Below are 20,468 nucleotides of genomic sequence, written 5' to 3'. Positions count from 1 at the left end.
GCACAACTGGGGTTTCCCCTATCTCTTCGAACCATCAGTGTAATGAGCTGGCACGGTACTTTGTGAATAAAGTAGAGAAGATATACCTGGGTCTGCCTACGGTGGCCCTGCCTACTGAGGGGGAGGTACCGGGGGCTACTTACTCTACGGTGGGAAAAATGTTGTCATCTTTTCCTCCCCTGTCACCCACGGAATTTGAGTCCCTTTGTTCAAAAATCAAATCGGGCTCGCTGGCCGACCCTTTGACACCCGCCCATTTTTGCCAATTTCATTCCCTGATCTCTCCCGTGAGTATAGACCTGGTCAACCTGTCTATGTTGTCAGCATCCGTACCTGGGGCGTGGAAACACGCTAAAGTTATCCCACTGCTAAGAAAACCTTCTCTGGACCCTGTTGAGCCAGGCAACTATCGGCCTATTTCCCAGCTGCCTTTTTTGGCAAAGCTGGCAGAATCTCACGTGGATTATATTCTGTCCAAGTTCATCGAGCTATCCTGGACCCGTCACAGCACGGTTTTCGAGCACGTCACAGCACAGAGTCTGCGTTGCTGGTAGTGACGGAAGGCATCCGGGGTAGCCTGGATGTCGGGGACTCAGCAGCCTTGGTCCTTTTGGACTCAATTTTGATACCGTCTCCCACGCGATACTTATAAAACGCCTCCAGGAAATTGGTATCAGGGATGTGGCCTTGGACTGGATCCGGTCTTCCTTGGAGGGGAAGTCTTTCCAAGTCTCTGTGACACCTTTTCACTCACAGGAGTTCGCTTTATATCAGGGGGTGCCGCAGGGCTCAGTACTGAGCCCTCTATTGTTCAACATCTATGTTAGACCCCTGGCGGCGGTGGAAAGGGCAGGGGGTTGTCACTGGTGTAGTCACCCAATTGGTGATCGCTTTCTCTAAGAAATGCCGTATCAACTTGGGCAAGTTCAAAGAGGACCTTCTAGCAGTCTCTGACTGGATGGCGGCAAACTGTTTACAGTTGAACGCCAAGGAGGCTGTGAAGAACCTGGGTGTATGGTTCGACAATGGCCTGACTTTAGACACTCAATTGAAAGCTGTGGCAGGGTTCTGTTTCGGGCTTTTGCAAGGCTTGAAACCACTGCTGGGTTTTTTTCCTCCCAAGATGCGTCAAACCATTGTCCAGGCGTCAATTTTGTCAAGACTGGACTATAGTAACTCCCTCTATCTTGGCGCCAATAAGGCCAGCATCAAGTGCTTGCAGAGGGCTCAGAATGCGGCGGCTCGTATTCTGGTTGCACTTCCGAGATCTTGCTCAGTTGCGCAGGTGCTCCCTAAACTTCATTGGTTGCCTTCGAAGAGCGCGTTCAGTTTAAGGCTCTTTCCGTATCGCACAAGATCTTGACACCGAGGCACCTTTGGGGCTATCTAATCTGTTAGAGTTCTATGTGCCAGGGCGCCCTCTGAGATCTGCCGACCTAGCGTTGGTCTGTCCTCCTCGAGTGTGGAAAGCCAGAAATGGTGGGCGTTCATTCCGCAGTCTGGCGGCAAAACTTTGGAACTCGCTCCCTGCTCCCATCAGAGCAATCCAGAATCACTTGGCATTTCGAAAAGCCATAAAGACCTGGCTCTTCCCTGATTAACACTGATGTTTCACTCCTGGGCTCTTGTCTTTGGTCTCTGGTGGCGCTGGGACGCCCCATCGCTGGGGCAGCTATGCGCAATACAAATCCGGAAATAAATAAATAAAATAAGTGAAGTACTTTCCTTACTGCTGCATAGACTGGAGTGGGAATAGCAACTTTTACACCTTTTGAATCCAAAACCTTTCCTATTGTTGCACTGACTGGGGTTGAAATAGTAGATTTTACCCCTCTGCAGTCCAACGTTTTCCCTACTATTGCAGAGACTGGAGTGGGAATCCTGAATTTTAACCCACCTGAGTACAATGCTTTCCCTACCGTTGCACTGACTGGAGTGGAAATAGTAAATTTTACCCCTCCTGAGTCCAATGTTTTTCCTACTGTTGCACCACCCGGAGTAGAAGTAGTCAATTTTACCCCTTCTAGGTACAATGCTTTCCCTACTATTACACTGACTGGAGTAGGAATAATATATTTGACTCCTCCTAAGTCCAACGCATTCCCTACAGATGGACAGACAGGAAGAAATGTGAATAGTAAATTTTAACCCATAGAAGTCTAACGCTTTCCCTACTGTTGCACCGACTGGAGTGGAAATAGTATATTTATTATTTCTAAAATGTAAACGTTTTGTTAATATTTTTGAAATATATATTTTTATAACGTGTTTTATATTTAATCTTATATCTATTATATGCTGAATTTTTTTATTTTTAAGATATTTTTTGAAAGACGTATTTTTTCTATTGATTACTTATGTATAATTAAAATGTCAATGTTTCAAAAACAATTCAAATTTATCTGTTATAGGTTTTATTTTTATTTTGTATATGTATATGTGCATGAATATAGACACATAAATATATATATGTACTTGGTATATTAGTACATTAAAAAAATTACAATCATAATATGAATTAAAATGAATATTTTTTGTTACAGCTTTACATTACAAACATGTACATAAACACATGTGTGTGTGTGTTTAAATAAGTATATGTTTATATATCTTTAAATATCATGTAAACATATGAAATTAAACTATATTAATGTTACAAGGTCAAATATTAAATATTTACTATTTTTAACGATATATATATATATATGTATACATATATGTATATATTAAAAATGATATTTTTGTATATAATTTTTCGATATTAGTATAAAATGATATTTTTGTTCATTCTTTTTGTACTTACCTTTATATGTATAGAGAAACTATATTTTTGTGATCAATATTTTTGACACAATATTTTGGTAGAACGATGTTAAGCATTTACAAACTAAAAGAATGAAGAGCTGAATGAGACTCATCCATTGAGAACATCATAGAGATGTGCTGAAGGAGCCACATGAGCATTGTGCCAGTGAAGAAGGGTGTTATTAGCTAGGTCTTAAATAAAGAAGTGTGTATCTCACCTCACTGATCAAGTCTTTGACGTCCCTAGCATGCTTGTGGCTTCGGGTCTGTCCATCAGCATGATGATGAGGCCTCTCCTTGGTGGCCACCTCCACGTACAAGTACTGTTGAGAAGACACATAACAGGAAATGTTAGGTACATGTCTCCTAACGTAACCCCTACTTGGTACATGGTGACAATAGACTGCAATGCACTGCAATGCACTGCATTTGTTCAAGGTGCTCACCTGACTCTGGATCTCCTGTCCCTTCTTGGCTCTTAGGAACTCAGGGGTATCCAAAATTGATGTGAACTTCTCCTTAGTCTTATTTCCTTCAGCTCTGTAGACGACCTAAAACATATGCAAAGCAATTAGAAATAGTAGGAGACATATTTCCATGCATTCAAAGTATTGTTTAGTGCCACACTCTTAACACTAAGTCAAAGAAATAATAATTTACAACACAATTTACAGCCACACAATACAAAATGTTCGATTTACCTGATATGATGGACATTGATTGGTGCGTAAAGAATGGCATGCAAACAGAGCAACAAATATTTGAAATGAGAGAAGAAAAAGGATAAAAACTCATTCTGTACTTTTTAATATATATATTTTTTTAAGTCTGTTAATTATTCTGCAGTATCTGTATTAACATATTCCAAAATATTAATCTGTTTCAGGTATTTAAGTTATGTTTTCAAATGCTGCCCATTGACTTAAAGTGGAAGTGATGGGGTATTAGGTTTTAGATGCAGACGGACTATTGTCTGAAAGCAAGTTGCAGCAGCACCTTAAAAGCATGTTTTTCGAGCATTTTTCAGTATTAAGGGCCTCATTTAAGGCTGTGAGGAAAGAACATAGTAATCACATCATCTGGAGGATTTTATTACGATTAGGGCTCCCAGTTTTCCGTTTTTACTGATATTTGCAAATAAATACAGACAGAAAACTATTTTTTAACTGTCTCTATTTATTTTCAAATACAGAGAAATACGGAAACTAGGCCTTCTTTGGCTATTTTATTCTACTGTCAATCATGAGAGCCAGGTCAGTAGGTGTACAGATTGAGCGGTAAGGGAGATTACAAAAGACAACAGAGTTCCTAATTAAGCTTAGTTCAGTGCAGATCTACAGTTATTTATGCTATTCCACAATGCAAGTGATTTCAGATAACGCTTTTGCAATGTATACTGCTGAAAACTTTCGGACATTAAAATGCAAGTATGTATTTATTAGTTAAATTAATGGGGAAAAATACCCATCGCAGCTTGATTTATACAGAAAACACAAAATAAAAATGTAGAAACACAGAAAAGCTTTGCAAAAAATTAATATGGATAAATACAGACAGAAATGTCGAAAAAATAAATACCATACAACTGGGAGCCCTAATTACAATGTGCAGTATTTACCATTTGTGGTAAACACCTCACAATTTAGAACTGGCTTTTACATAACCTCTTGTGTGCATTCCATTTGAAATTTACCTTGCTACTGGTAATGAGGGCCTACAACTTGCATCAATCCGTGTGATTGCAGAATGCAACGGTTTGATCAGTTACTAAATGTACATTTAAAACATTTGAACAGGGAACCTTCAATGTTGACTTTGTAATTTCCTATACTGTACTTGATAAAAACACAAGGTGCTTTACGAAAAATCTTTTACCTGGCTCAGATGTGTTTTCAGCTCCTGCACTCTTCTGTATTCTGGAGTGTCCATAACCACAGAGAATTTGTCATGCATCTTCTTGGCTGTGTTGGTGTACAGGTAATTGGACTGAAAAGGAGAGCAAATTAATGTTATAAAGAGCATGATTATATTCTACATGACCTAGGTGCTGCCCTCTATCATTATAAGGTTCTACGGTCCATTGCAAAACTGACTAGGTGGGGCATTAAATTATTGATATTGCCAGGACAGAGATCACCATTTGACAGTCTGGTTGCTTATGTGTGTGTACGGTGCTGTCTAGCCATCAATAATGTGTGGCCTGAGGGAGGAGCCAAGATGGCGACCGGAGCGGACGTGTAAGCTCTCGGCTCCGCCGGCCCTTGAATCCCGCACGATCATCCTGCTTGATATCCTGATGCAACTCGCCTGCGGGATGTGCGGTAAGCTGTGCTGACTTCGCCAGCGTTCCTCCGGATCCTCCATCTGCCAGATGTCCGAAGATATCCTGGATTTGCCTACCTGCCCTGGACCCCAGCTGGTATTGATTGCACCGCCGGACCTCTGAGGCTCCGTGTCGGCCGGGCTGCTCGCTTGGAGCCGGAGTGTGGGGGGCGCTGCCTTTGCTCGGGACGTAGAATGTCCTGCACGGTCTGCCAAAGATTATATCGCGCATTCCAATTGTAGCGTGAGTGTTTGGGGCAGACGCGTTGGGTGATAGACTCCTTCTTAAGGCGCTGACGAAGTGCCGCCTCGAACCCATCGCTGCTCCTGCCTGGCATCGGCGAGCCCCCCCCTCCGCCCTGACTAGCTAACTACGCTGATGCGGCTCCATGCGACAAACCGCTGGCCGTGAGATGACCCTGGAGACACCGAGGGCTTGCTTTGATCATCGGTAGTGCCTCGTGTACCCCCCACCCCCCAGTTCCAGCGCTATATTGTCGGCAAGATGGCGACGCCAGTTCACTTGTGTCGTGGGGAGGCTGGCCCGTCCTCGCCCTGTGACTACGAACCCATGTACACACAGGGGGCCAGTTCGCATTCATCCTCCTTTGATCTGGAACTAAAGGAACCGCAGCCTGCGTGGCCAATTGGTGATGTCGTGGCCGCTCTGGGTGAATTGAGATCGGCGATGGAACGTGGCTGTAATGCACTGGGCGTGAAGCTCGATGCCATTGTGCTTGACCTGAGGCGGGAGCGGAAGGTCTGTCCCCCACAAAGTTTGGATCTGCCTATACAGCTGGCTGACTGGGATACAATGTCTTCGATGGTCCGCGGCAATTATGTTACTGTTTTCACCGGAGCTTGTACCAACTCAAGGCCACCTGTCGGACCGGCTGGTGCTACTTTGTTTCCCTCCCGTTCCGAGACTGACTTTCAGCCTTGTTTAATACCGCCACTGTTTCGGGCACTGGTTACATGGCCTCTCGCCCCCTTGCCTACTCTGTTTTTGGGATTTCTATTCTCTCAGTTGTTGTACTTTTCCCATATGGATGTTTCGGAGAGACTTTCACCTGAGGACAGTGAACTTTTTGGAGGCTGGCGGCGTCCATTATGCGTTCATGTCCCTCCCCCTCCCTCGAAGTGGCCATTTTGTTTCTTTGTCTCCGGAGGTATTGGATTTTTGGTGGGGGTGGGTGTGGGGGGACATACACGATCGGGCCAGGGCTAGGCGGCTTCCTTAGTGGAATTGACGTACCGGCGGGTGGGGACTGGGTTGGGACTGCTTTTTGCCTGATTGGTATGCATATTCAGAAATGATTCACCCCATTTACAGAATTGTTTGCTATTATTATTGTGCTGATGATAATTGGGGTGGCGGATGTTTATGGGACCGGCGGCGACCGGGAGTATGTGGAATTGACCTCCTCCTGACTTGCTTTTCTTTTTCGGGAGTTGTAGATTAGAATGCTCTTTTCTTACTTCCTATATTCAGATGTTATTATTTAATATAAACTTTTCTTTCTTTTCCTCCTTTTCTTGGTCTATATTTCGGGTTCTTTAATGGGCGACAGACACACTGCCGGGGGGGAGGGGGTAGGCCGTAGCCTCTGCATGAGTGTAGGGTGGGGGGGAGATTTAGTTTCCTACATTTAGTTTCTATGGGCCTTATTTTTCTCTATTTTCCTGCGCTTTTCTTAACTTGTTTCTGTTCTGGGTCCGCGATAGGGGTTAGTAGGGAGTGGGTGGCGCTGTACGTGGTGCGTAAATGCTAGCTGATGATCTTGTTGTTTACTTGGTACCGCCATACTGCCTGGGGTATTAGCTTCCATGATTGGTTTCATGCTATGATGCTGCCTGCTCATGTTGTGAAGCTACTGTACGGACTCAGTTCTCCTTAGTTACTATTCTTCACTGATTTATATTTAGATCGGAAAAACTTTAAAAATTAACCTTAAATGCTCCTTCTCCTAGGCGACATGATTCTACTCAGTGTAACGCTACTTGATTGCTGCTATGTCACCTGATGCCGCTGGGGAACTGTATTGCTTGCACTTGTGCTCCAAAAGTATCGTGGCCGGCCTGACGGTTGTGGGCCCGTATTTGTTCCATTTTTATGCACAATAAAGGTTTACAAAAATTTAAAATAAATAAATAAATAATGTGTGGCCTGCCTGTTGGGATTAGTATATAATTAACTGAATGTGTTTTTGTTTACTGTACTGCCGTTCTTCTGTTAATTATAGGAAAATGTGTGTTGAAGGGGTGCAAAGGTCTGTTTTTTCCCTTTACCATTGCCTTGTTTCTGTGTCTGTACTAAGTTCCCTTTTCACTTCCTTTACCCACTCCCTGCTTATCCCTCCTTACCTCTTTTCTTTACCCTTCCCCTTGTTCCTGTAACGGCATTTGGGGTTGATGGTAGTATTTTCCTTGCACAACTCATGTAGGCATGTTTTACAATGCTCCTATGTATCTAACCTCATCTCTTCCACTGCTTTGTATTGCGTATTGCCATTGCCTTTTTGTTAAAATCAATGAACAAATGATGCAAAAACAATATTGTTTAGTATAACAAAGAGCTTTTCAAACTGTTTATACTTTCAGCAAATAAGGAAGCCAGGCACGGCCGGCACAGGTAAGAGCAGCGTGCGGGGCTGGGTGGAAGTCAGTAGACGACAGGATAGGTAAAATTAAATAAAATAATGAATGAAACCACTTATCTTGTGCTCGCCTCACACTCAGTGATGCGGTGAGCGCAAGGTAAGGGTGTTTTATTTTTGTATAAAAAATGTTCTATTACATCGTATGTCGACTTCCACTATCGCTCAACACCGCCCCGCCCTACGGTTCTTACCGGTGCCTGCTGCTCCTGGCCCAGACTACACCACTAGCCTATGATCACACAGCTTATCCAAGTTACGACAACAGGACTGGAGCTCTGTTTTCCAGGTACCACCAATGATAGGTTAGCCAGTGGACAATACCTCATCTCTTCTCAAAATTTGTTTCTCACCCTAGGACTTCTCTAGTTGGGAGATCATCCTCTCAATGTTTCTTCTAAAAAGTGTTCCTCTCCGATGCCCACAGTGCTATAAACTGGTCGTTATAAAGGACTAGTGATATATCAGAAAATCTATAAATAACTTCAAAATAAGCAAAGAAATTAATGGGATGGCAAACCTACCCAGAGTTTACGCAAGTCCCGCGCACGAACCATGTCGGGAGTATCGTACAGGAAGCATCCCAAGCCCTTCAACCACTGCAGGTCCTCTTTGTACTTATTCTAGAAGTTGTGAAGAGAGCAACAGAGAGAGAGTGAGAGAGAGAAATAAAATAGGATTAATGTATGTTGGAAGATATAAAATTAGAATATTAATAGCAATATAACTAGTACTATATTAATGACAATATGAAAAAGTCATAATACTGGTAACTAGATAATTAACAATGATAAAATACTACTACTAAGTGTGTAAATACTAATAGGATGAATAATAAAAAATCCAGTTAGGATAATAAATGTAATATCAACAATACTAAACTTGATTACACTCAACTAATATTAATGATAAGTAATAGTAATACGATTAGTACAAATATAACCACTACTACAAATTATTATTATCAGTAGTAGCTGCAATACTTGTGGTAATGGTAGTAGTGCTAGCAGTGGTCATATTGGTAGTAATATTAATACAACTACTACTACTAATAATAACGTACAATATAGTGATAATAATAAAACACATTGCTAGTATTGCTGTTAATATAAATTTTACTGTAATTATTCTATGAATAATGCATGTTTTTGTTATTATTATGGTTTTGTCAATATTATTGTAATTATTATTATTACGATTAACAGTGGTAGTATTGTCATCATTATTGCTATTACAGATTATATTAATAATTATTGTCGCCAATTGTAAAAGACAGTTATCAAGTGCATGTCCTATAATGCACTGCTGATCAGGATTTATTTAAAGAAGTCACTTACATCACTTGTAATTTCTCCAACGTAGCGACAGTGAAGAATTTGAGGGGTGTAGGGCATGGAAATCAGATGGCCCTTCAGCTTCTCATGATCTGATTTATATACCAGCTGGAAGAGATAGAGGAGTGAGTTAGAGCCCAGATACCTTTGCTCATTTGATATTGTCCACATACGTAACCGGTGTTGGTGAGGAACCTACATCGCTGATGGCCTCCTGAGTAGCTTTCACTTGGCGAATCTCTGGTGTGTCCGGCGTGGTGTGGATCTTGTCCTTTTGCTGGTGGTACAGCTGACGATACAGCCTCTGCAGCAGACACAAGACAACAACAACCATGAAACAGTGAAGATTGGGAGACCAGGCATCATTCTCTGCTCAACCCTCATAATGCAGCTCGAAAAGAAGTCAAGTTCCACTAGATGTCATCTGAGAAGTTCTGATACTGAAAAGGGCTCAGACCTTTTCATTTTGCATCAACTTAGGACATACCTGCTGTTATGAAGGCACAGAAGTTTATTTTCATGATTGTGCTGTGGAAGGAACTCATGGGCCCAAACGCCTGAGCATAGGAACCTACTGGGACTTCTCTGTTACTAACACAAACAGATTTTATCAGAATTGTTAGTTGCCAGCTGATGTGGAATAAGTGCTACTTCCTGAATAATTCTCCTGGGCCATTGTTTGGCTCGGTTCATTTTCAAGAACTCATGTTTTGATTATGTAGTCTATCAGTATAACACCACCACGATTGATCAGTGCGCGTGAGAATTAGGAGAATAAGGGAAAGCATTGGCATGAGCCAAGAGATTTAGCTAAGGGCCTGTTATGATTTTAAGGCGGGAACTAATTTGAGCCCCACAGTTAAGGGAGAGGGGCAAGCTGCACATTTTAACTAAAGGGCCGACGTGAGCCCCACCTTTTATACAGAGGCCTGGCATGAGACACGAGATTGTGGGAGAGATGTCAGACATTAATCTTGATTTTTAACCGTTGTTGTGGCAATTGCCTTGAGATTTCGGGATACAGATGACTCGTCCTTTTAATATTTAGTGATATGTCTGAAAGGCCCCTTGGAATTTCCCGAGAAGTGTATGCTTACCCAACTGTGAACCATGTTTCAATGCCCGTACAAAGCATAGGCTTGCCTTATGCATGGGTCTGGTTCTCAGGTTTACTCTTTCCCACTTTTCACTTGAAACAGGTCTGGATATTTGAGGTGAAAACTACGTTTGTTTTATATATCCTGACCTTAAAGAAACCCCTTTAGTTAACACCAGAAAACAAAATTACACCCAAGTGGCTTTTGGGAAAATATTGAATTAGATATTGACTATTGTACTCTTAAATATCGAGTACAAGAAATACATAGCATCCTGTTGTCGTGGACAAAATATCGAAAGATAATGCACAGAGGGAAGTAAACGTGCTATTCTTAACTCCACATCTATGTACCTTGAAGATATATATATACATATACATACTTATCATTTGATATTTTATCCCTCGATATTTTGTGCACAATATGTGCGTCCTATGATATCCTGGACTGTAAAAGCTACACCCATATAGACCAATTTACAGCATAAACAGCAATACTTGTGACCTTATATTTATCCGAGTAGCATAAAGCCTCTCACTGATGGGAGTCAATTACAATATTGTCTGCTTCCTCCTTTGCAGAAGCAGAGAAATGTTAAGAATTGGTCTAAAAACAATGTTATTTGATCTCCCTGTAAATAATATAAATCCTTGAATTCTAATTTCATTGTTTTCATCGACCATACCTCGTTGAGCACGGCGTTCACTTTCTTTATGTTTGTCATGTTCACGTTGTCTGGTCCCAGGGTGTAGGCTTTCGCCTTGATGTGTTCATAGGCTTCTTTGTACTTAAGCTGTAGAGAAAAGTAAAATATGTCAAGCACGTGAAAGAATTAAAGGCACAGTACACTTTACTAGGATTGTTTTCACTGAAGAGCACACCATGTCCTTTTTGTCAAGATTTGATTTGATTATCGGATTTGTAGAGCGCACGAATGCCCGCGGGCGTCTTGGCGCTGAAGGGGCTGCTGATCATGGTAAGGGTTGATAGGAGTGCTCGCGCATGTGTATTTTAAAGCCATGCCAGGAAAACGACATGTGGCCCTATACAAAAAAGTATCTGGAACAAATGTAATGAAAAACGCCCATTCGCACATTTATTGCTACAGTAAACAGGGGAAACACTATTGCCTCACATGTGACACACTATAGCAAGTATACTATTTCTCACCAGCACCAGGCTTATTCATTGTGATATGATACCACTTTATGGGTTAAGCCCAGTGCGTCCTGGTTAATCCTATGTGTATGACTACTGCACATGGAAAAAGCATTGGCAAAGCCAATATATCTGGCAACCAAGTCTTTGCTTTGCCAATGTTTAAAAAAAAGTCTAGATGGGCACTACTTTTTGTTTAAGTGCACACTGTGCAAGTGCTGAGGGGCTTCACTTACAGAGAAGCCACCAATGGCTCTAGTGAACTGACCCTGTGCCCCGTGCTCTATGCTGTGGTGAGCGAGACAAAATTGTGAGTGACAAATTTACACAATTAAATGTTCAAATAGAGACAAAGAGATGGATAGACTGGTAGATGGAGGTACAGACAGACAACAAGAGTTAACTGATATTACTTACGTCACTGCCAAGCGCTTGAGCCTTCTTGGCTTGTAAGTTGGACGGAGTGTCCAGAGGGAGCTTGTATCCTTTGGGAAGGGACTTGATGCCGGCGTCACGATAGAGATTCTAGACAATAAAGGAGAAAGCATGGAGATTAAGTAAGATGATTACATTGAATGTGCTGTTGCCAGTCACTTTAAATGTGAAGCTTTTAAGCAGGATCCCGCCTTTGCATTTGACAACATTCCTGAGTGGCAGTTTATTATTGTAATTGATTTACTGGTTTGTTTACGGTAAAGTACAAACCTGGGGTCAGATTTACAAGCCCCTTGTGCCACCGGTGCGTAACTTTTAGTGATGTACAGGTGACGCATTTTACTACTCCATATTTACAAGGACAGGAAAAGCCACCCTGCTTGACTTTTCCTGTCCTTGTAAATATGGCCCCTTTGCATGCAGAACTTTGTGTGAAAGGGGTGTTCCATGGGTGATGCTGTGGGTGTTCCCATATAACACCCATGGAACAAGACACATTTCCAGATTTACGAGAAATCGTAAATCTGGAAATGCATCTGAATGCTACGCCTCCCCAGTGGAGGCGAGGGAGGCGCGACGAGGAGAAAAGTATCAATTTCTACTAGTTTTTTTGCTCTTTCTATGCGAGCTGCATTCTGCAGCACACGAATAAAGAGGATTTCACCTCTAACTATTGTTAATATATAGGACGGTGACCCTTCCAGCACTAAACAATCATTAAAACAATGAAGTTTTTCAACTTCTATGTGTGCTAATGCAGCACATATTGAAGTTGAAAACGGCATTTCAGATGCCCCTTCCTGAACAAAAACAGGCTCGCCATGACGCAGGCATCCTTGCACCATGGTGCAAGGGTGCCTGCGTCAGCGAATGGCAGCAGTTAGTGCGCCAGCGCAGGGGGAAGCACAGAGATGCAACATATTGTTGTAAATATGTCGCACCAATGTGCTTTGAAAGTGACTCAGTGCAGTGCAGCCAAATGGCTTGCGTTCTGCACTGAGTCACCTCTTGTAAATGTGCCCCGAATTTCCTCTAGCCATGCGTAAAGGCAGAGTTTAAGGTGCTTTCCTGAGAGCACTGGAAGCTAGAGGTGGGCGAGCTATTAAAAGCTCGAGACAAAGGCCCAATCCGGCTCAGCTCGGGATACTCATAGACCCTCGAACAAACTGGATCTGAGCAGTGCCCCACCCCAGCCCCTGTGTCAAGAAATGCAGACAATGACATATTGTCTATTGGCATATATTGTTGTCGCTTTTTTTTCAAATTGTAACAGCTTGTAGGTTTTCACAACAAGTGAAAAGCAGTATTGTGTAACAAATCTAAAAAGATCTACATGGATATACTGCCTTTTAGCACTGCTGTCTAATAGACAGAGCACCATCATTAGTGTTTTTTCAAATTGTAATAGAACCTGGCGACAGGAGGTGGTGTTATGACCGGAACTCCTGAACTGGGTAACCCGGTTCCAGTCTGGGCGATGCGCAACATTCTGTGATTATGGACAAATTGCTTAGGGAGGCCCTACTGGCACAATTGACCCGCTAGAACATCACATTCTTGACGTTCTTTTTGAGCAATGAGTCACTGGCATATTTGTAAGGGCATTTCATGGCCTTATGAATATGTTCTCCTATCAACAGAAAACAGCGTGAAAGGGGCATTCCATGGGTGTTGCTGGGGCCGTTCCTAGCAACATCCATGGCTTTTTGACTTGGGCTTCTGTGTGTAAAGAATCTTTATGCATACCTCACTCTGTATCTTGTTTGCAAGTCTGGCTCTTTCCAAGTCCACAGTCTCCTTCGTCGAAGTCATCTTCCCCTTCACGTTATGCAGGTAATCGGAGTGGTACACAACCTACGGAAATACATAAACAACAACAGCCGTCAATGGTAAATGTGCTACACTTGAGAAAGCATCGGTGTACCGGGCTCAGCATAGCCTTCACGAAAATATCCTGGAACTCTAATTAATCATAGGACTGCAACTCTTAAACTGTCATGTGTTGCATACACAATTCACTTCCAAGTTTTTCCATGTTTACTATCTCTGAGATGTCACTGGGATTTGTAGGACATATCACATTCATGCTGCAGATGATCTATCATGCAATACTACCTTATGCACCGGAAGTTCCCTTAGACCCTTACTAACCCTTGGACACAGACATATCACTCACCCAACCACATTTTACCTCTTGCACGCCTGTGGGAGATATGTGACTACATGAGTGCTGTATGTGATTAGCAGACCCCAAGACCAGGACCCTCACAGATTGATATCTGCAAGATGTATGAAGTGTATTTAAACAGTTGCTGTATGTTCAGTGGTTCTATACAATAGCCGTACTTAGAACTGAGAAGACTTACATCGCTCTGCTGTTTCCCGCTCGTGACAGCCTGTACATAGACCGGAGTGTCAGTCACCACCGTGAAGTTCGCCTTCATCTCCTGTGCCTTGGCTGTATACTTGAACTATAGAAATGTTTTAATGACAGTACACATGATTATTGTTTTTTCAGATAGACACAGTGAAAAATCATAATCCATAGTGTCATTTCACTATGCCCTAAATGCAGACCAGATGCCAAACAAGGTTGCTGTATACACTAACGTGAGCATTAAAAATTAACCCCATGCTCTCTTCGGTTGAAACTGACCATCACCGAGCAGTAGTGCGTCTCCCGCTCCCCTAGGCTATAGTTCCACTGCACCTGTGGAACTTGCTCAATCCTGTGGAGCTATCCGAAGGGTGGAGTAATTGCACCACTCCTACTACCATACAGGGGTGGAGGATTTCTACAGGTAAACTTTCTAAAGGAGTAAGGAAGCATAATCAGCCACGATTTTTATAGCTTTTCTTTTTTTTGTAAAACTTGAAAAAAATTGGGTTTCCAAACAGGCACGTGTGAAACTGTACTGATAGACTTATGTACCAGGAAAATAATAATGAGATATCTATGTGGTGAATCAGAGCACAGCTTACTATTCCTTCCCACAAGATGCAACTATAATTGTTCCAAAATGGAGCTCTCAACTCTTCAAGGGCTGCAGCACTACAAGAAGTGCAATGGCAAATGTCCCTTTGGGTAAGGCAAACTTGTCAAAAAGAAGGCCTTAGACAGACGTTAAAGTGTGCCATTCTGTTAACAACAAAAATTTTAACCTGAAACTTACGTTGTTGCGCAGGTCATAGGCGTATTTAGCATGCAGAATTTCAGGAGTGTCCCAGACGAAGCACCCAATTCCCTTCAGCCAGCGCAGGTCATCCTTGTACATAATCTGAAATGTGTATAAAGTGTAGGTTAGTAAAATCTATGTGCAGAGCAACATATAGCAACCACAGCCCACCCTGGTCTATGATAAATAGGTATAGCAGAGAACCACCTTCATCTTCAGTGAATATGATTTGGTTTTGTCATGTTTGATGCGTGTATAAATTACACCCTGGAAGCCAACGCTTGATTTAAATGTACACCAATATACCTCTTTGTCGCATTGTGTAATAACAAATTTTATGTTCACATACTATTTAACAACATCTAGCAAATCCTCCTTAACCTCTGTGACTTGATCACTGGATTTGCTTGTTGTAAAACTAAACACAAGTTGACCAATCACAACATGGGCCAACCTTTCAGTCTAAATGAGTATAGTGTGAAATAAAGAGAATAGTAACCACAGCTCTGTTTCAAAATTTTCTGTCTTGAAATATCATTTTGGGGTTATACCACTGTTCACCAACTTAAATTTCAGAAAAAAAAACGCCCAATGGGTGAAGTCGTCTTGGTCAAGTTGCGCTAAATTCTCATTACTTAGAAAATAGGCTAAAATGTTTGAACACTGATGATTTTCAGAAATGATGGTTCAGTGTTAGCATCGCAAAATGATTATCAGCTAACTATATACTGTAAAAAAATAAAATTGCACGATGAGTGACTATCATTTATTTTAAAGTCTACATTAAAAAGAACAGCATCCTTGGACTTACATCGCTAAGTTGTTCATTGACTTTCCTAGCGTGGAGGTTGATCTGCAGATCAGGCAGGCAAGTCCATTCATGGAGATATTTACGGTAGTCAACTTCGCTGACTTTAGTCTGTGTTTCTTTCGCTGTGACAATCTCCAACATGTCTGGCACTATGTGGATTTTGGCTTTATTCTTCTCATAAACATCTTTGTATAGCCGCTGTTAAAATGCAAAAAACAAAAGTATCAAAAGATAAATACAATTTTTAAACAATCTTATACACAGGCACCACTCTGGCACACATTTCCATAATGAACTGTCAATGCCAACGCCAATATTTTATTGGCTGCACTAGTGGTGAAAAAATCAATTTAAATACCTGCCACTGTGAAAAAGATGTTTTTTTAAAAGGATTGCTTTTTGTATACGAGGCATTGAGGAGTAAAAAAATTAAATCTGTGATGACAAAGTGTAAAATAGTTCCTCATCCTTTCAACTGGAAGTGTAAGGATATACTCAAACACCGCCAACAGAAAGAAGATGAAAATTAAATAATTCTGTGAACATTTTTCAAGTGAATGGCTGAGCATACCTGAGCCAGAGAAACCAATGGCTGAAGAGCCAAAGACGCCAATGGATGGAGAAGGCTGGGCTGAACCAAGATGTTATTGACAATGCTTCAAGGCAATGGCTGAAAGTTACTGAGCCAAAGAAGCCAACGGGTCAAGAAGGTTGACCAAAGTCCCTTAGGGTAGGTATAGAATACAATATGTTTGCCATTCATGGAACAATTGCAATTGATCATCAAACCAAATAAAAACTGATCACCAAATAAGAGAACACATTATGGTACATTTGCATATTCACTTCATTTTTTTTACCTTGTTGCCACTGAAATGCAATCTAAACAGCAAAACAAATACTTACATCAAGGGGAAGCTTGCCAACTCTGAGACATCTTGCGGTGTTGGGATCGTCCTTTATCCCTTTGGGTATTGTGTAAAGTGCTTTAAATTTCTCATATTCTTCACGATACTTTAGCTACAAAGAGAGTGAAACAGAGTGACTTCATCTTTAATGATCATTTGATATTTTTAATTATTTGTCTTACAAATTCATTGGGTTACCATTGTAAACAAACCTGAATATGTTTTAATAGTTCACAATTACATTACGGTGCTACGCAATTTATTGTTATAAATACACATTCATAAATTTGTGCTAATAAATCACAATGAAGGTTCATTGTTAAAAAATAATTAATTACTTTAGCAATCAAGCACGTATGAAGCCGTGCTCCCCCATTTTAAGGCAGACATCCTCTGGATACTTACATTACTTGGTAGATGCTTCTGTTGCTTCATGAGCGCCAACGAGAAGGAATCTGCTGGCAGCGAGTAACTGTTTGCTTTCACCTTGTCCCAAGCACGCCTATATATGTTCTGCAGAGATAAAGTATACACTTGTTTGTTTGTATTTTGAAATGTTGAAGTTAATATTAATGATGCTGAATCTTTTTTGCAAAAAAGTTAGTCACTTTTCTGTCATTCTTTTTGTATATTGGGATTGTAACAGTGTAAACAAAAATATGACGAGCTTTAGGAATGTTTATGCCACATTATCAACAAGTACACAAAATACATTTACTTCCAGCTAGCTATTCATACTTCTGCCTTCACCCACCAACCAGTGAGAGAAAAGAGATGGGTCAACTTTTACTTTAATAGAATCGCTCATGATAATCACACAGTCCAGGGTCACATTACAGTATCTATGTTACCTCCCACCCATGAACCATCTCAGTCACTGAAGTACATTTGCAGTGCCAGAAGCGTTCTCAGGCACTTGAATTCAGGGGAAACCTTCTTTAAATAAGTGCAATAGGTCTGTCAAATGTTTCCAAAACCACAATAGATATCTAGACTGTTGTGGGTATTACCATTGCTATTATACTTAATAACCTTTGATCATTAATACTAAAAAGAAGGGGAGGGCGGTAGTGTGTTCGAGTGCTACATAGTCAGTTTCTAGTTTGGCCACTATCATGTGGACCATGTGCTGTATGTCTTTGACAAGCCCTGGAGGAGTGTCTCCCGTAAACCCAATATAATACCAGTTGAGTCGTTAGAGATTGGTAGCCCAATGTCATTGTAACTTGTGCCAGCTTCTCTTTCCAGAAGTGCTTTAGCATGAGACATGACACCAACGTGTGACTCATCACTCTCATGTCCCAATCAGACCACCATTAACTCCTTGAATGCAGGTACAGTAGTTCCAATTTCCTCAGGGCTGTATGTGAATTAGGCTTTGTAAAATATTTCTCTATGTGGAAGGATTCTGGAAGCATGGAGTATGTCTTCTAAGAGTTGAAGGCACAAATTTTCATGCCAAAGCCCTTTCCTGCATTGTCTTGTAGGGCCGCTTCTCCACGGAACATACATTTACCAAATACTTTCTATATCCCTCGGTCAAGCCTCATGGACACCTGAAGAGTAATTAAAAGGGTGCAGGTTTTTGAGTGCCTGATTTTCTCTCTCTAAGTTCCAAACCCTGTCTTTGAGCTGTATGCAATCAGTCATTTATGTGTTTAACATAAAACTGAAATCAGAGAGAAAAACACAAAAAACACTCACACTGCTGAAGAGGTCTTTTAGGCCTTGAGTTCTGTTGTAATCCACGGTTTCCAGAACTGGAATATACTTGTCCTTGTTTTTGTTGTAATTCTCCTTATACTTCAGCTGTTGGAAAAATTGAAATCCATGATATAACTCCCCACCAAAACATGCATGAATACTTCAAACAAAATACTTAATGTAGATATACATTTGTAAGTATGTAAAAACTGTTAACTTACATCACTGGCGTGGAGTGCGCTCTGTACGGCAGTCACATAAACGGGTGTGTCGGTAACAACACTAAAGTTCTTCAAGTTTTCTTTGCCAGTAACTGTGTACTTGATCTACAGTAGGATTCAAGTTAAAAAAATACATTATTACAGCGAAACAACACAATGGGCTACTTTCACCCCTAACCGTAGCTGCAAGTAGTTTTCTTAAATGGAGTACATTTCCTATTAACACATCTTACGCAGAATGCTATAGAAACCACAGTATCAGTGCCTCAGAATATAAGGAGCGTACAGCATGTTCCATTGTGGTTGAAGAAGTCCCACTCACCTGGCTCTGGAGATCATACGATTGCTTTGCATGTATGATTTCAGGAGTGTCCCAAACATAACAACCAATGCCCTTCAGCCATGTTAGATCTTCTTTGTAGATAACCTGAAGCGAGACATAAAAATCAATGAAATACATGAGAGCTTCACTCCACTGTTCTCAATGAGACTTTACAATATTTTTGATTCTAGCAATGTATTGTATAGTTCTTGGATCCTGATGCTATATGCACAATAAACAAAGGGAAGGCCTAATTCACAGTGGAATATGGGATAATTAGCAGGAAGCTGTGAAGAGGATTGGTTTAGCTAAATCGGGTACATTCTATTCCATGTAGGTTCGTAAATTATTACCTCCCTAGTTCACATTGGAGACAAGAAGTCTGTTTACAATTGAGAAATATATCAGCAAGTGAGCGACTGCAACTGAATTGAAAAGTTGAAGCAGAGCAACATCCCTGCTTTTAGTTTTTGACCCGCTGACAGAGCCTAGGATAAATTAGCACTTAGGGGAGTCATCCCCATCGTCAGTTTTGCATACATATTTATTTCAGTGAAAAAGCCTAAAAGTATGTACAGTGATTTACATCTCTTCTGAGCATACGTTTATATTTTATTTTCAAAATACAAATATTCTCAGTGGTAAGCCCAGAAAGCTGTGCCAGACGCAGGTTTCTAGACATTCCACTCAGAACGTCCTGCGACTTCCTCTGAGGGCTTCTAATTCTCCTGTGTGGAAATCTACATAGGGTTGATTAAAGCACAGAGCAAATAGGGAATGCTGTGCAAACTCACATTGTTTTCTTTTTTTTATACCATGGGGAAAAAATTGTTCATCATGGAGAAAGGCCCTCTCCTACACCTCCAGCACATCTGGGTATGATCCATTCCCTTCCCCTCTTAGAATAGGAGTGACTGCAGCCTGGATCTCGAGTAAATTTCCGACTATTTCCAGGATGGGAAAGGGTCTGATTAGAGTTTGTGAATACTATCAAATGTTCATGTTTGCGGGTTTACACAAACTTATAAAGCAAACCACCCAACTACCAACCTTTGGAATAGCAGGAAGATCTTGTCTTGACTTTAACTTTTAAGTGTGGACTTCTAACCCATAGTGTGGACATCTAGCCTAGTACACATGCTACGTTATAAAAGAAAACTGAAAACTCAAAAAATGATGCTTAGAGCAATATCCTTCACACAGCATGATTTAAGTTGCTTCTTTTGAGCTACTAATATGCCAGTAAAGTGGCCAATTTGGACTGGGGATTGTTCCTATTATAACCTAAAAAACGTGCCTGTCCTGTGTTACATCTTCACTTTAATTGAAGTACATTACTGATGTAGCATCAATACACACTCACAACCTCCAAGGGAGATTCAGAGGGTGCACTTTAAAGTTGTAAATGACCCTATGTGGTAACGGGGCAACCAAATGGAAAAGGAGCAAGTGTGTCTGTAGTGCAAGGTGAAACCTTCAAGCATCATGCACAGCAACAAACAATTGTAGTAAAACCTA

At 41.2% G+C, this 20,468-nt stretch overlaps 1 protein-coding gene across 44 annotated transcripts in view; it reads right to left on the bottom strand.

The window, feature by feature from the left end:
- The window catches only part of NEB (nebulin), a 402,407-nt gene that overhangs the window by 125,196 nt on the left and 256,743 nt on the right, over nucleotides 1-20,468 (bottom strand). For all 44 annotated transcript variants that reach the window (XM_086957193.1, XM_086957196.1, XM_086957192.1 and 41 more), the window contains 17 exons: nucleotides 18,951-19,055; nucleotides 18,629-18,733; nucleotides 18,408-18,512; nucleotides 17,109-17,216; nucleotides 16,702-16,815; nucleotides 15,796-15,993; nucleotides 14,982-15,086; nucleotides 14,175-14,279; nucleotides 13,555-13,662; nucleotides 11,791-11,898; nucleotides 10,901-11,008; nucleotides 9,318-9,422; nucleotides 9,122-9,226; nucleotides 8,309-8,407; nucleotides 4,681-4,791; nucleotides 3,252-3,356; nucleotides 3,024-3,128 (listed from right to left, as the gene is read on the bottom strand). In XM_086957193.1, coding sequence (XP_086813319.1) covers nucleotides 3,024-3,128; nucleotides 3,252-3,356; nucleotides 4,681-4,791; nucleotides 8,309-8,407; nucleotides 9,122-9,226; nucleotides 9,318-9,422; nucleotides 10,901-11,008; nucleotides 11,791-11,898; nucleotides 13,555-13,662; nucleotides 14,175-14,279; nucleotides 14,982-15,086; nucleotides 15,796-15,993; nucleotides 16,702-16,815; nucleotides 17,109-17,216; nucleotides 18,408-18,512; nucleotides 18,629-18,733; nucleotides 18,951-19,055 — 1,899 coding nt within the window. The remainder of the gene's footprint in view (nucleotides 1-3,023; nucleotides 3,129-3,251; nucleotides 3,357-4,680; nucleotides 4,792-8,308; nucleotides 8,408-9,121; nucleotides 9,227-9,317; nucleotides 9,423-10,900; nucleotides 11,009-11,790; nucleotides 11,899-13,554; nucleotides 13,663-14,174; nucleotides 14,280-14,981; nucleotides 15,087-15,795; nucleotides 15,994-16,701; nucleotides 16,816-17,108; nucleotides 17,217-18,407; nucleotides 18,513-18,628; nucleotides 18,734-18,950; nucleotides 19,056-20,468) is intronic.

The sequence above is a fragment of the Lissotriton vulgaris genome, chromosome 2_1 (assembly GCF_964263255.1).
Source record: "Lissotriton vulgaris chromosome 2_1, aLisVul1.2, whole genome shotgun sequence".
NCBI classification, from domain to species: Eukaryota; Metazoa; Chordata; class Amphibia; order Caudata; family Salamandridae; genus Lissotriton; species Lissotriton vulgaris.
This window is presented reverse-complemented; position numbering and strand designations above follow the sequence as displayed.